This window comes from Dama dama, chromosome 30 (genome assembly GCF_033118175.1).
Source record: "Dama dama isolate Ldn47 chromosome 30, ASM3311817v1, whole genome shotgun sequence".
NCBI classification, from domain to species: domain Eukaryota; kingdom Metazoa; phylum Chordata; class Mammalia; order Artiodactyla; family Cervidae; genus Dama; species Dama dama.
The window spans coordinates 32,274,447-32,288,986 of NC_083710.1; the positions used below are offsets into that span (position 1 = coordinate 32,274,447).

Below are 14,540 nucleotides of genomic sequence, written 5' to 3' on the forward strand. Positions count from 1 at the left end.
TCAAATATGAAACATATCATGAAAAAGCCTTCGAAACTAATATCAGTTTTACGATCACTTTCTACTTTTATCTTCACTTTCCCTGGTCTTATTCACGTTCCACTCCGACTTCCAAATCTCTCAATGTCAGCAGAGTCAGATTGTAGTTATAATTACAGTTATAATTTTGACTGGAGACCAGCAAGCTCACTACACACACACATTTATAGAAATAAAAGGAACTGAAAAGAATGCAGAGAACCATTTTTTCCTACTATCACAGCTGTTGAATATAAAGATTTATATACTAGCTATGTAAAAATTACTTTCATTCTAAAGGTAGAAAATTTTAATCTATATTTTTAAAATGTTAAATCTTTTAGGTATTTTAAAGTCAATTACAAGTGGTTCCTTAATAAATGAGTCTGCCTATAAGTTGTCATATTCCTATACAAATATGCCAATATATGATCATATATTGTAAATAAAGTAATTATTATATATAGTATATAGTAATTATTATATATATACTAAAATAATTATTTTACTTTACAGGAAGAATTCTTTGCTTTAGAGTATGTCTTGTAGGAGTTACTGTTCAGATACCTTGTTTCAGGAATTTATAAAACATGATCTAGTTTGTGTGTAACTTTTCAGGAACAGATTATTTCATAAGTGATTTGGGTGTTTTTTTTTTTTTTTTAGAATTAAACTTGCAGAAGACAAATTCTTAAACACCAGAAGTGCTTTTCAAAAAGATACTGAAAACCTAAATGCAAAGTTGCTCAAACAAATCTGGAGACTTATCTAAACTACTAAGACTGAGAACTTATGGGAAAGGAGAACAAATTTAGGCCACAGCTGAAACTTCAAATTCTGAACATCCCTGTGGTGAGAAATGACAAGTGCTGGTCACCGTCTTAGCAGAGAGGTCACAGCCATGGCAGCATCTGGCCCTGACCTTCCCTCAGAATAGATCTGTCATGAGTGTAAGCTGATAGGCAATATTAGTTTAAGAAACCAAAATATTTTAGGATGCTATCTTTTAAAACCTACTCTAAACATAGAGAGCTTTATAACCCAATATTTTTGTGATTGGGATATTACTGGAATTGAGACTATATTTCTAAATTCATAAAAACATTTATTTGTGCTCCCTAAAAAGAACCTAGATTCATTCAGAGGAATGCACTGTGATATTTTATGAGATGAAATAAATTTGACTAAGACAGTTCAAACCAAGTTCACTGGGAGAAGGGCAGCAAAGAGAGGAAACTTTTATTCCTCTTACTTTTGAGAGATGAACTTATGGTTCAAGTCATAGATTCTAAATATGTTCTTTAAAATCAAAGAGCAGAAATTTGTTTTTAGAATGTTGAAATACCTGAAAATAAAACAATTCTCCAGAGAAAGAGACTTTTATAAAAAATGTTATTTTGTTAATATCCTATAGGATAAATGTCATTTATTTAGTATTGCTAACATTAAGAAAGCTGAGCACTGAGGAATTTATGCTTTTGAACTGTGGTGCTGGAGAAGACTCTTGAGAGTCCCTTGGACTGCAAGGAGATCCAACAAGTCCATCCTAAAGGAGATCAGTCCTGGGTGTTCATTGGAAGGACTGATGCTGAAGCTGAAACTCCAATACTTTGGAACCTCATGCGAAGAGCTGACTCATTGGAAAAGACCCTGATGCTGGGAGGGATTGGGGGCAGGAGTAGAAGGGGACGACAGAGGATGAGATGGCTGAATGGCATCACCGACTCGATGGACATGAGTTTGAGTAAACTCCAGGAGTTGGTGATGAACAGGGAGGCCTGGCGTGCTGCGGTTCATGGGGTCGCAAAGAGTTGGACATGACTGAGCGACTAAACTGAACTGAACATCAAGAAATAAACCAATGGAAAATCAGACAGTTTATTAGATTATCATCTGATATGACTTTTATGGAAATTAAAATCTGTGTATAATAAAAATTTTACTACTTAGATTATGGAAGATGAAAGCTTTAGACATGAAATGTTATCTATCATCTTCATAAAAGAAAAATACAAAAGAGAAACTTGTCTCTTTAAATAGCATGTTCATTTTAGGTTTATTGAAAGTAGATGTCTTCTAAAACTCTGTTCTTATTAATTAGGAACCATAACAGATTGGAATTTAAAATGAATTTACTTTTATTCCCTTTATCTGGTAGCTTAGGATAGCTATTTAAAATACCATATTTAATTAAAAGGGACAATTAACAGTCTATGAGAGTCCTTTCAAAAACAAAGGTGGGCTGCCTTCTCTCCATTTGTAATACATAATAAGCTCTTTCTTGGGAAGAGCTGTTGTAATCTGGGGAGTCTTTATTAACCCTTTCAGCTTAGCTATGAAATTATTTCAATAAACTGTAGAGATGAATGACTCCGCTGAATGACTGATTTATATAGCGAGGGCAATGTTTTTAAAAGCATAATCTCTGGAATCCCAGGAGACCCATTTCCCCCGCCCCTTCTTCCTTTCTCAAGGTTTGTATTAGAGAAATTTAAAGTTTTTAGGTTGCTTCCTGAGTTTAGTTTGGTCTCAAAATGGCTGAAGGGCTTATAGTTCATACTTACCACAAATATTTCTAGAAATTCCTTAAATGAAATCTCGGTCATTTTCAAAGCCTGCTCTAAAACTTCATTATAAATTTCCAGGCAACTAAAATAGAACAGTGCTTGAACTACAAACCATTCTCCTGGTAGAATGAAAACTCAATGTAGCTATGAACTTAGAACAGTCTATCTTCTGGGGAAGGAGAGGCCATTTCTATTTCCTTAGAATTTATTCCACTTGGATATTTGCAAAAACAATCAGCTCTCAGTTCTCAATCAGTCCTCAATATGATGAAGGGCAACCTTAATTTGCAGTTGTCAGTGACCAGTAGCTTCCACTTAAAGAATCCATACCTGCTTCCACACACAGTAGCTATGGCTTTGAAGCAACCAGACGCAAGTTGGTAGGAACCAGTGTAGCATCGGTCAATCGCCCAATTGAAAAGATTTATTTGGTCAGGATTTAGTTCCAGTAGCAAGACGACAACCTCACAGCCAAGTTGATGCACCTGAATACACAGAGGAAAGCAACCACTCATGTTTAATGAAAGATTATTCCAGGGAAAGACACAAAAATTGAGCTTAGTGAATGTAAACTGGGCAAAAGGAAAGTGAAGACTGAACATCCATCTTAATTAATTTTTATTTCACAAAAAGGTCTTTAAAAGGATGCAATATTCCAACTGGAAATTGAAATGTATAAACTAAATTTGAGCCAGTGTCAGTCTATCATATAAGGTCCACTCATCCTCTATTTTTAACACTGACAAGGTGACAGAGACTTCATTGGCAAATATTTAACACTTGAAAATATTTGTTTAAAATATTTTTGAAAAATACATGTATTTGGCTTAAAAAATTAAATATATAAAAGGAAAGCCTTTATGCATGCAAATTTTTTACGGAAAAAGCTCAGAGGAGTATGTTTATTAGGCTTGATTATAAATACACTGTGTACAGCTTAGCTGACAATCTTTGAAAAAGAAATACGATATCAATAAACACTTTTTAACCAGACTTTCATATGAAAAGACTGTCATGCTAGATAGAATTAACAGGATCATTAACTGGTGATTCTTAAAGCTACAGTTAAATACTGGATGGTCACATTCGTCCAGGATGAGCCTGGTGTCTGGGGGATATCTTCCCCTCAGAAAGTAACATTTTCCCACTTCTTGCTGAAGTTATTCATTCTCCCACCCATAGCAATCACACTGGAGAAGGAAAAATTATGGCTTGATTGTTCTTAAGTTATAGGGTATGGGCCCCAGAACTTCACTGTGTAACAAAATTACTTTAAATTATTTTATTAGTGCATAGTTGGGAAAAGAAAGTAAAAGTGAAAGTTGCTCAGTTGTGTCCAACTCTTCGTGACCCCATGGACTGTAGACCTACAGGCTCCTCTGTCCACGGGATTCTCCAGGCAAGAATACTGCAGTGGGTTGCCATTTCCTTCTCCAAGGGATCTTCCCAACCCAGGTCTCCTACATTGCAGGCAGATTCTTTACCATCTGAGCCACCAGGGAAGCCCTCCTCAAGAATAACCATTATCCTGATTTCTGGGCTTGCCAGGTGACACAGTGGTAAAGAATCTGCCTGCCAGTTCAGGAGACACAAAAGACATGGGTTCAGTCCCTGGGTTGGGAAGATCCCCTGGAGTAGGAAATGGCAACTGGCTCCAGTATTCTTGCCTGGAGAATTCCATGGACTGAGGACCTGGCGGGTGACAGTTGGACACGACTGAGTGAGTGAGCCCAGCATCCTGTTTTCTACCACCACTGAAGAGTCTGAGCTGCTTTGAACTCTATGTAAATAGAATTATAGTATTAATATGTAATATATATAATTATGTGTCTTTTACTCAATTTATGTTTAAAAGTCATCCACATTTATTTGTTTTCATTGTTGCATAATATTCTAATTCATGATTGCTCCACAGTTTATTCATTCTACCTACTGATGAACATCTGGATTGTTCCAGCTCTTGACCTCATAATACTGCTTTAAATATTTCTGTATATGTCTCACATTGCATGTACTGGATAATCTCTTTTGTAAAGTGCTTGTTTAATTCTCTTGTTCATTTTTTTCATGAATGTCTTTACCTTATTTATTTGTAGAGGTCCTTTATATATTCCAGATAAGAATTCTGTTGGCTCTATGTTGTAAATATCTTCTTTTACTCTATAACCAACCTATTTACACTCTCAGTGGTGTCTTTTGGTGAAGAGAAGTTATTAGTCTTTCCTGATGGTTAGTAATTTTTGCATCTTGTTTAAGGAATCTCTCCCTAAATCCGGGGATTAAACTATCCTATTGTATTTTCTAGAAACTTTAATTTCTCAGCTTTCACATTCAAATCCACACTCTTTTTTCCCTTTTTCATCTTACATCGGCACAGTTCACTGACAGTGTTCTGTCAGTTTCAGGTGTACGGCAGGGAGATACACTTACACATACATATGTATCTGTTCTTTTTCAAATTCTTTTCCCATTCAGGTTATTATACAGGACTGAGCAGAGTTCCCTGTGCTATACTACAGGTCCTTGCTGGTTATCTATTTTAAGTAGAGCAGTGTGGACATGTTAATCCCAAATTCCCAAGCTATTCCTCCCTGCAACTCTTCCCCACTGGTAACCATAAATTTATTCTCTAAGCCTGTGCATCTGTTTCTGTACAAACTGTTTCTTCTTTTTCACTCCTGCTATCTTATTTTTCCTTTTCTAATCCATTGGCTAGGATCTTTAGTATAATGTTGACAGAAGTAGTGAATGTGGGCTTCCTGGGTCATTCTAATCTCAGACAACACTTTCAATATTCACTATTTAGTAGAATGTTTACTATAGATTTTTTTAAGATACCCCTTATCAAACTAAGTTCTTTTTTATTCTTTGTTTCATTAGGAATTGCCCTCATGAATGAATGTAGAATTTTATTAAATGCTCTTTCTGCATCTTATTAAGATGATCAGATGATACTTCCTTCCTGAGACTTTATATAATTAATATATAAATGAATTGAAGAATATTTGAATATTAAACCAATCTTGCAGTTCTTGAATAATCCCAACTTGATCATGAGGCATCCTCTTTTAATATATCACTGAATTCAATTTTTTAATATTTTATTTAAAGTTTCTATATCTATATTCAAGAATGAATTTGCCTTTTAGTTGTCTTTCTTATTAAATCCTTGTCCCATTTTAGTATGAAGGTTATGTGGGTCTCATAAAATATATCCAGATGTGTTTCCTTTCAATATGCTTTCTCTTTAAGGATTTGTATTAAATCTTTGCAATCTGTTTCTTAAGTCTTGAATTAATCCATAAAGTCATCTAGTCCTAAAGTTGTCTTTGTGGGGACACTCTCACTTATAGATTAAATGTCTTTGCTACTTATCTGACTATTCAGATTTTCTGTTTGTGCTGTGTTTTCTAGAAATTTGTTTATTTTATTTAGAATGTCAAGTTTATTGGCACAAAGATGTTTATATGTTGTCTTATTTTCAGCATCTGTGGCATCTGTAGTAATGAGTCTTTACATTTCTGAGGTTGATGACCTATATCTTATGTTTCCTGATCAGACTTCCCATGGATTTACTAATTTTATTAGTCTTTTAACAAATTCAAGTTTTTAGTTTAAATGTCCATTTCTAGTAATTTTTTCTCTTTAATTAATTTGTGCTCTTATCGCTATTATTTCCCTCAGTGTGCTTTTTTTGAGTTTGATATACTTTTTCTAACTTCATGAAATGTATGCTTAGGTGACTGATCTCAGTCTTTTTTCTTTCCAATATATGATTCATCCTAAGCAAGGTTTTATTTACAACCCACATGTTTAGTAAGTAGTGTTTTCATTACTCTTCAGTTAAAAATATTTTTCTCTTTCTACTTTTATGTATTCTTTAAATCACTGTATCTGGAGGAGTATTTCTTAATTATCTTTATTATCTATTACTAGCTTAGTGTCACTGTGATTAGAGAATACAGTCTGTGTCATTTCAATCATTTGAACTTTGTGGAGACTTGCTTTATGGCCTGGTTTATGGTCAACTTTGGTAAACGTTACTATGTTTCTTATTCTGATGCATCATAATGCAATGTAAGCAACAAACAAGCCTACACGTCTGTGGCTAACGTGTGAAGAGACTGCACTGTGAACAATGTGTAGACATGTCAGTACCAACCGAACCAAGACAAAACAATCAAGATATTTAAAACAATGTATTTTTGGCTAGTACTTACTCGTAAATCTTGACAAGCCAGAATGTTGTCAAGCCACTTGTATAGGTAGCCATCTGGGGAAAGCCCCACGTTGTCAAACACTGGGCCACAACACAACACTGCGGACATTGCCTGAAAACAAAACAGAACACAACTGCAAATGAATCCTGGCATGACTGAATGATGCGCAAGTGACTTTAAAACACATACTACCAGATTTATAAATGACAAGGGTCTTTAAAGCAATGGCAACCCACTCAGGTACTCTTGCCTGGGAAATCCCATGGACGGAAGGGTCTGGCGGGCTGCAGTCCATGGGGTCGCTAGGAGCCAGACAGGACTGAGTGACTTCACTTTCACTTTTCACTTTCATTCACTGGAGAAGGAAATGGCAACCCACTCCAGTGTTCTTGCCTGGAGAATCCCAGGGACGGGGAAGCCTGGTGGGCTGCTGTCTATGGGGTCACACAGAGTCAGACACGACTGAAGTGACTTAGCAGCAGCAGCAGCTTTTAAAGCAGTTATGTCTACAAGATTTTAAAGTATTCCTTAGTAGATTCAATAAAAAACAATACCAGATTGCTAATTTTGTCTCTTTTTACAAGAATCAAAACCCATAAATTGAACTTTGTAGACAATACTTTTATAATAAATCTTTACAATGTATGGCTGAAATATTCAAAACAAAATGACCATTTCACAGGATTTAAAATAAGCTTACCTTTGGTGATTTCAAGTGAATGAATTCTGCTTATGATAAATATAGCTTTTCAAATTTTGTTTTGATGGCAAATATTTGACTAATACACTGAACTCAGAAACTTAACAAATATTTGACTAATGCGCTAAACTGACAAGCTATGAAAAATGTAGAAATAGGTAACTATGATTTTAATCAAAGCTAAAAAAAATGAAGAATATAAACTTTAGTTCCTTTGAGATGGGGAGAAAGCAAGAGAAGGGAAGATCTGTTTTTTTTAATGAAAACTTTTAATCTTATATTAAGCTAGTCAATTAACAATGTTGTTATAGTTTCAGGTGGATAGCAAAGGGACTCAGCCATCCAGAGAAGGGAAGATCTTGATTTACTCTCTAATCAATAGGTCCAAATGACTGTCAGGGCCATGGCTTATATTAGCTCCACTGAGGCAAAGGTGAATTTGACAGTTAGCAACTTCTGATATGTATGACACAGTCAACATACAATTAGTTTCTAAAGGAAATTAAGCTGTAAGGAATCATGGTTCTGAAAATTTTCAACAGTCCTGGTAGTGTAAAACTCATTTCTGTAACTCTTCTAGGATGGAAAGAGATTAAAAAGAGAATGTGGCTCTTCACAGGTTTTGAACATGAGGATATATATCTATATCCATATACATTTTAAGTTGGAAGTTAATTGGCAAGGCAGCTACTTAAAGGATAAGTTAAAGTGAAAGTCAGTCACGTCTGACTCTTTGCAACCCCATGGACTACACAGTCCATGGAATTCTCCAGGCCAGAATACTGGCGTGGGTAGCCGTACCCTTCTCCAGGGGATCTTCCCAGCCCAGGGATCAAATCCGGGTCTCCCGCATTGCAGGCAGATTCTTTACCAGCTGAGCCACAAGGGAAGCCCAAGAATACTGGAGTGGATAGCTTATCCCTTCGCCAGTGGATCTTCCAGACCCAAGAATTGAACCAGGGTCTTCTGCATTGCAGGCAGATTCTTTACCAACTGAGCTATCAGGGAAAAATAAGCAAAAACTAAGGTTTTCATACAGTAGAAATCTTTAGATAAAAATGGAATCTTGGAAAAGTTCTGCATTTTGAAACTATGAGCAAAACTGGAATATTTACATGGTTATACAAAGATCTCTATTTTGTTCATGTGCAGATATTTTAGAATGTATAGTGAGCTTATGTATTTATATAGGTGTATATACTTGATTTTTTTTGCATGTGTGTTTGTACTTTATCATGTCATACCATATTATTTATTTTACCCTTATGTAAGGCATGGTTGTTTAAGGAAAGAGATCATCAATCTGACAAGTCATTCATGAGGCAAAGGTGACCTACCTTTAACGCACAATACTGGTATCTTGTAATCTGATGATTTCTGTCACTGTAACGATCCAGGGGAGTGAACATAATGCTGAAGGGTCCTGCCCACTGGCTAAATAAGATGAAAAGATGATGCCTCAGGCTTTGCTGGGGGAAGAGAAATCTTCGGTGGTGAACTAGAGAGAAAACACAGGCTAAGAGTCTACTACACTGAAAAAATACAGTGAATACAGTTGACATTGCTATTACGCATGATTCTTAAGTTTTGGGGAAAGGAGTAATTTCATTTTCTAACTCAAGATTTCTTTAGGTAATGAAACATAGATTTAAAAAGTCAAGCCTATTTTTCTTTCCTCTCCTAATGTGTCAGTCAACAGCATCCTGTCTCAGAGCAGGAAGATAGAAAATGGATTCCCAGACACTGTTTTCTAAGTAATGTATAGAAAAACTGCAACACCTTCCACTCAGCTACTCCTTATATATTAAATGTTCTCTTAACTGCTGCTGTGTCTTTAGGAAGAACTGTAAAATACAATGTACACACTGTCTATTTCAAACAAAAATTTCTTAACTGAGGAAGTTAACTCAAACCATATTTTAGGGTCATTAAAAATGAGGAGAATTGGTAATAAAGTTTTACAACATTATAATGTTAAATCATAATGAAAAAGCAGAAATAGATGACTTTCAGCTTTTTATAATTATGTCACAAAATTTTAATTACAGTAATCTATTTTTACACCAAACTGTTTTTATTCTCTTTTGTTTCTATTAGATGAAAATGCTTCAGACTCACTTTGTTCTATGAAAAAATAACATATCATATTATTATAACTATAATATTAATAATAATATAATTTATTAACATATATAGAATTCTATATAATATGTGGATTGGATAGGATCAAGAGCAGAAATATTGCTGAGATTATATGTTCACAGATAAGCAGAGTGAGAATGAAAAAAATGAAGCCTCTGTGAATGTTCCCTTTGAATTACTTTCTTCCTATAGAAATCACACAGGTTCATTTTCAGATGGGAACCAAAACAAAGAATAGAAATAATCATGAGCACAAAGCCAAATGCAATTCCTATTGTTCCCATTCCAACTCTGTGCTGCATGCCCACAATCTTCAAGTGTATTGTCAAGTATTTCCAAACAAATAAATGGTCCCATCCCAGACCTGCACACAGGCCAGTAGGTTCAAAGAGGAAAACATAGTAATGAGGACCACAAATGACACTTCAAGCATGAAAGGTAATCTGCAGTGATGCGTCGCTGTACCTGGAACACGCTGAATCAAGTTGGCAACCATGGCACTAAAATGTGCCCGGATATCTTTAAGAATTTCTACTTCTTTATCATTTTCAGCTTCTAACAGCATGCGGGTCAGGTCCACGTATTCTAAGAACAAAGCTCCAAGGGCTAAAGTGTCCCGTTCTAAGGCTCCATTTGTGCTGGAACAAAAGGAAACGAAACTTTTAGATGATTGGTCTTGATGTCAAAGTAGTATATGCTACACAGAAAATAAGGTTCACTGTCAGAACTCACACGCTAAATTTATTCTTGATGTACATGCAGTGTATATGAAAAAAACAAGCTCTTTGGACTTTTCTAAGTAAAAGTTAAAGGTCGTGTGTGTGTGTGTACATACAAATATATATATATAAAATAAAGACTAGCCAGTGGGAAGCTGCTTCGTAGCACAGGGGGCTGAGCTTGGTGCTCTGTGATGACTGAGACGGACAGGATGTGGGAGGGGTGGGACAGATGAGAGATAGCTCAAGAGAGAAGGGACAGATGTATAGTAGAGCTGATTCGCTTCATTATATAGCAGAAACTAATACAACATTGTAAAGCAATTATCCTCCAATTAAAAAAATCCTTTGATAAACCATAATGGAAAATAATATTAAGAAAAAGAATGTGTGTGTGTGTATGTATATATATATATATATAAAACCAAATCACTTCACTATATAATAGGAATTAACAACATTGTAAATCAGCTATTCCTCAATAAAAATAAGAAAAAAAAAAAAAACAGGCAAACACATCAGTTTAATGAGCAGAGTTCAGCTCAGTATAATTTCCCTCCTACCTGTCACTTATGACACCAGCATCAGCCAGAAGTTCAAAAATTCGAAGCAGTTGTAGCCTTAACAAGTCTCGCCGTTCTCGGCGTTTTTTGTTCTGTTTAGAAAGAGGTAATATCACTTATGAATGTGGACACAATAATTTCAACTATGCTTTAAATAAGAAAGATGTAATCTAGTCATTTTTAATTTTCTAAACACAAAAAAGTACTTTTTTCCTACCTAATCCTCAGAGAAATGCTTGTTATCACAAGCTATAGAAAAACAGATCACAAATGGGTCAGTAAATATCTGAGCTGGAAATGTTGAGAGTCAATAAGCCTCATTTCCTGGAGGTTCCCAGACGCTGCTGAAAAACTAAAGCATCAGAAAAAAGTGGAAAAACACTGTGGACAGGAATAGTTGCACCAAATCTGGTAACACTGTTCTTGCTCAAACTGCAGAGCTTTGGCTACTTCTTGTATCTTATCTACTACATGGGAAGCTTCTCTTTCAGTCTTACTCTGTTTAATTTCTTATTCTGCTACATTGCAAGTTTATCCTTTTCAGAGTTCACTTCAGAGAAGACAATGTTGAAGAAAGAGCTTTATATACTAGAGGAAACAAATGATGTTCCTGGTTTCTCAGCTCTTTGTAAAAAAAAAAAAAAAGCAAACTGACTAAAAACCAAAGTTCAAACTTAAAACTTTTGCAAAAAGACTATAATATCTTAACATACATGTGATTATTTAGGTTCCTTTTCTTTCACAAGCTTAGGACTTAAAATCTTTTAAAGTTGGACCCAGATTGTACGAAATACTCAAAGAAATAATGAAAATAACCAACGTTAAAATAGTAAGATTCATTGCTAAAAGGATGTTATGTTCGTACTCTTGAGAGCAAACCACTGGGTATGGTTTAAATTCACACTACTGTCCAGATAAACCAAGGCAGTAATTATTCAAATTCAAAATCTTACCTCGGGCCTTCGTTCCAGAGCCTCTTTCATTAATGGATGAAGTTCTTCTACCAATTCTCTATGAATGAAAAGGGTCAGCATTTAGAATTCAATATTAATTGACACCAACTTTGTCACAATATATAGCCATTCAATCCCCCAAAATCTGCTTTTTAAACTGCTTCTGACATCAAAATCTCCCGCCTTTCCATTTCCCTGTCATGTGGTGAACTAGGAACAGGCAGCGGCCTGCACTTTGTATAACCAGTCTTACCCCAGTGCTATGTATATAATTTGGACTCACTACACATTTGTTGACTTGATTTTGATTTAATATTCTGGAAACTCTATGGCAAAAACCCCTACCTGAACAATTAAGTCAACAATGTTTTTGTAAGTGCTTACTAAATTCAAAGTACTTTCTCACAGGCTGTGGGAACGAAGATTAATAAAATTTTTAATTCAATTAGAGCAAAAGAAACAGATGCGATGACTATGGTGCCACTTTTGGAATCTGTGCTCAGGGGACTGTCTTAAGAGTTCATTTTAAAATGAAGTCTTTTTGGAATTTCAGAGATAAATTCTTTTATTTGAGCTAGATGATGAATGCACATTTTGACAAGTATTTGAATATTGAGGTTCTCATCAAAACCTTTTCTCTTGTGTAGTAAAAGTAAACAAATTTTTTCATATCAATACATGTCTGATATCACATGTATATACTTCCATCTGTTCCTATTTTATCAAATTCTCAGCTTTATACCCACTAATCAGCTGTCGTCTTTAGAAACTAACTTCCACACTGCTTTGTCATAACAGACACCATTAGGAGGTCTAGCCTGTGGCTAGGTGCTTTGTCCATAATCTGCTCCATGTTTGAAAAATCTTGTATTTTCTGGCAGAATATTTTGTACTGTTATTAAACACAGGGAAATCCAAGGAAGGTAAACTATGGCATTATCTCCTGACAAACAGAAATCCTGCATCTCATTCCAGATTTCCCCAATACAGATGCTAGAATTTCTCCATCAAAGAAATGGAAGTAACACTAATAGTGTCAGTGTTACTAAATAACACTAATAGTCTCCTCATCTAATAGCAATCCTTTATGAAATATTTACTATGTACATTTTTACATTTAATGCCCTCAATAAATCTGTAAGATAGATTCTACAATTATACCAGTTTTTTTAAATTAGATATAATTTATTTTTATTTATTGTAACAATTTTACCAGTGAGGGTACTGAGACATTAATTTTTCTACATCCAGGTGGCTGGTAAACTGCATCATCTTTACTGTTCCTAGGAATACTGAGAGGGTAAGATGTGCAAAAGAGCCTTAGGTTCTTTGAGAAAGACATTAGGTAATAAAGACATTTTTACTATCCTCTCATAGTATTTCTATATGATGCATTATCTTAACTAATCAACAAGTAGTAAAACACTGGTTCACTGGCACTCAAGTAGTCAGAACTCAGTTACATTTATAAAGGATAAAATCCGAATCTATACTGTAACATATTTTTCAGTGGCTTCTAAAATGTCTCATTAATCTTTATTTTTCCAATAAATTTCTCACAGATGCTTGGAGCTTTCCATTTTCTATGTACATCAAAACCTAAGATTTTTCTTTTGTCCTTATAAGCTTTTATTGCCAAATAAAATTATGAGAGGCAGCCTAAACTAACATTTTATGAGGACCCTTTGAAAATGCTTTGACATTGCCTCAGATGAAATGGTTATTGGACTAGAGGAATCCAGACAGTGAGACATGACGGTTCTCTTAAGGCAGACACATCATCTTATAGAAAGACTAGTATGTGTGACATGTCACAGAAACCCCTGAAAATATTCTGTCGATGCTCAACCTTTGAGAGTCTGTTGTATGAGTGGCTGATGAGCAGACTCTCACTATTTTGATGTTATGGCCTCTGAACAGTCTAGCTAACTGGAGACTGACACTGACTTCATTTAAAGTTATCTAAAACAAAGCTTGTATGTGAGAGAACATCTGAAAGGTAAAATCAGAGTTGCAATGACTGAAAATGAAATTTGAGGCAATCACAATGTCACATGCATGAAAACCCACGAGGGCATAAAGGGAACTGTGCAAAGCCTGCGGCCTCTCCAGGCACACGCCAACATGCAAACTCAAACTTGCACTGGAAGCAGGAACTGTGAGAGCGGGAGTATATACAAATTCAGAACAAGATTACCGTACCTGAAGACAAGGGAATTTGTCCTTCCAAATCCTAAAACTAAGGACTCTGTGATCTCAATGCCCTCAAGTCTCATCAAAGGCACCAACTGCTTTAACAGAACGCCCACCGACGGGGTGCCTATGGCCTGAAACAAGTTGATGAAAAGTGAAAAAGAGGTAACATGGTAACTGAGACTTCCTTTAACCAAATGATGATTCCATTATAACAGTTTTCAAGTACTGAACCACATCCCAAGGCACTGCCATCATTTCAAGAAAAAAAGAAAAAAACACGTAAATTTAAAAACAACACAATGAATGCATTTTTTACCTGGAACACAAAATCTAAAGAACATTCTTATTATAATAGTCTTCTTTAAAAAAAAAACAAACACAAAGCTATTTTTTTTTTTTTACCACTGAGCCACAGGGGATCTCAGCATTGAAACATGTACATTACCATACGTAAAACAGATG

The 14,540-nt window shown here is 35.3% G+C and overlaps 1 protein-coding gene across 4 annotated transcripts in view; it reads right to left on the reverse strand.

Annotated features, from left to right (window-relative positions):
• Positions 1-14,540, reverse strand: part of FRY (FRY microtubule binding protein) — a 425,432-nt gene that overhangs the window by 84,413 nt on the left and 326,479 nt on the right. For all 4 annotated transcript variants that reach the window (XM_061133663.1, XM_061133660.1, XM_061133661.1 and 1 more), the window contains 7 exons: positions 14,085-14,209; positions 11,883-11,940; positions 10,930-11,021; positions 10,113-10,285; positions 8,843-9,003; positions 6,806-6,916; positions 2,916-3,070 (listed from right to left, as the gene is read on the reverse strand). In XM_061133663.1, the coding sequence (XP_060989646.1) occupies positions 2,916-3,070; positions 6,806-6,916; positions 8,843-9,003; positions 10,113-10,285; positions 10,930-11,021; positions 11,883-11,940; positions 14,085-14,209 (875 nt within the window). The remainder of the gene's footprint in view (positions 1-2,915; positions 3,071-6,805; positions 6,917-8,842; positions 9,004-10,112; positions 10,286-10,929; positions 11,022-11,882; positions 11,941-14,084; positions 14,210-14,540) is intronic.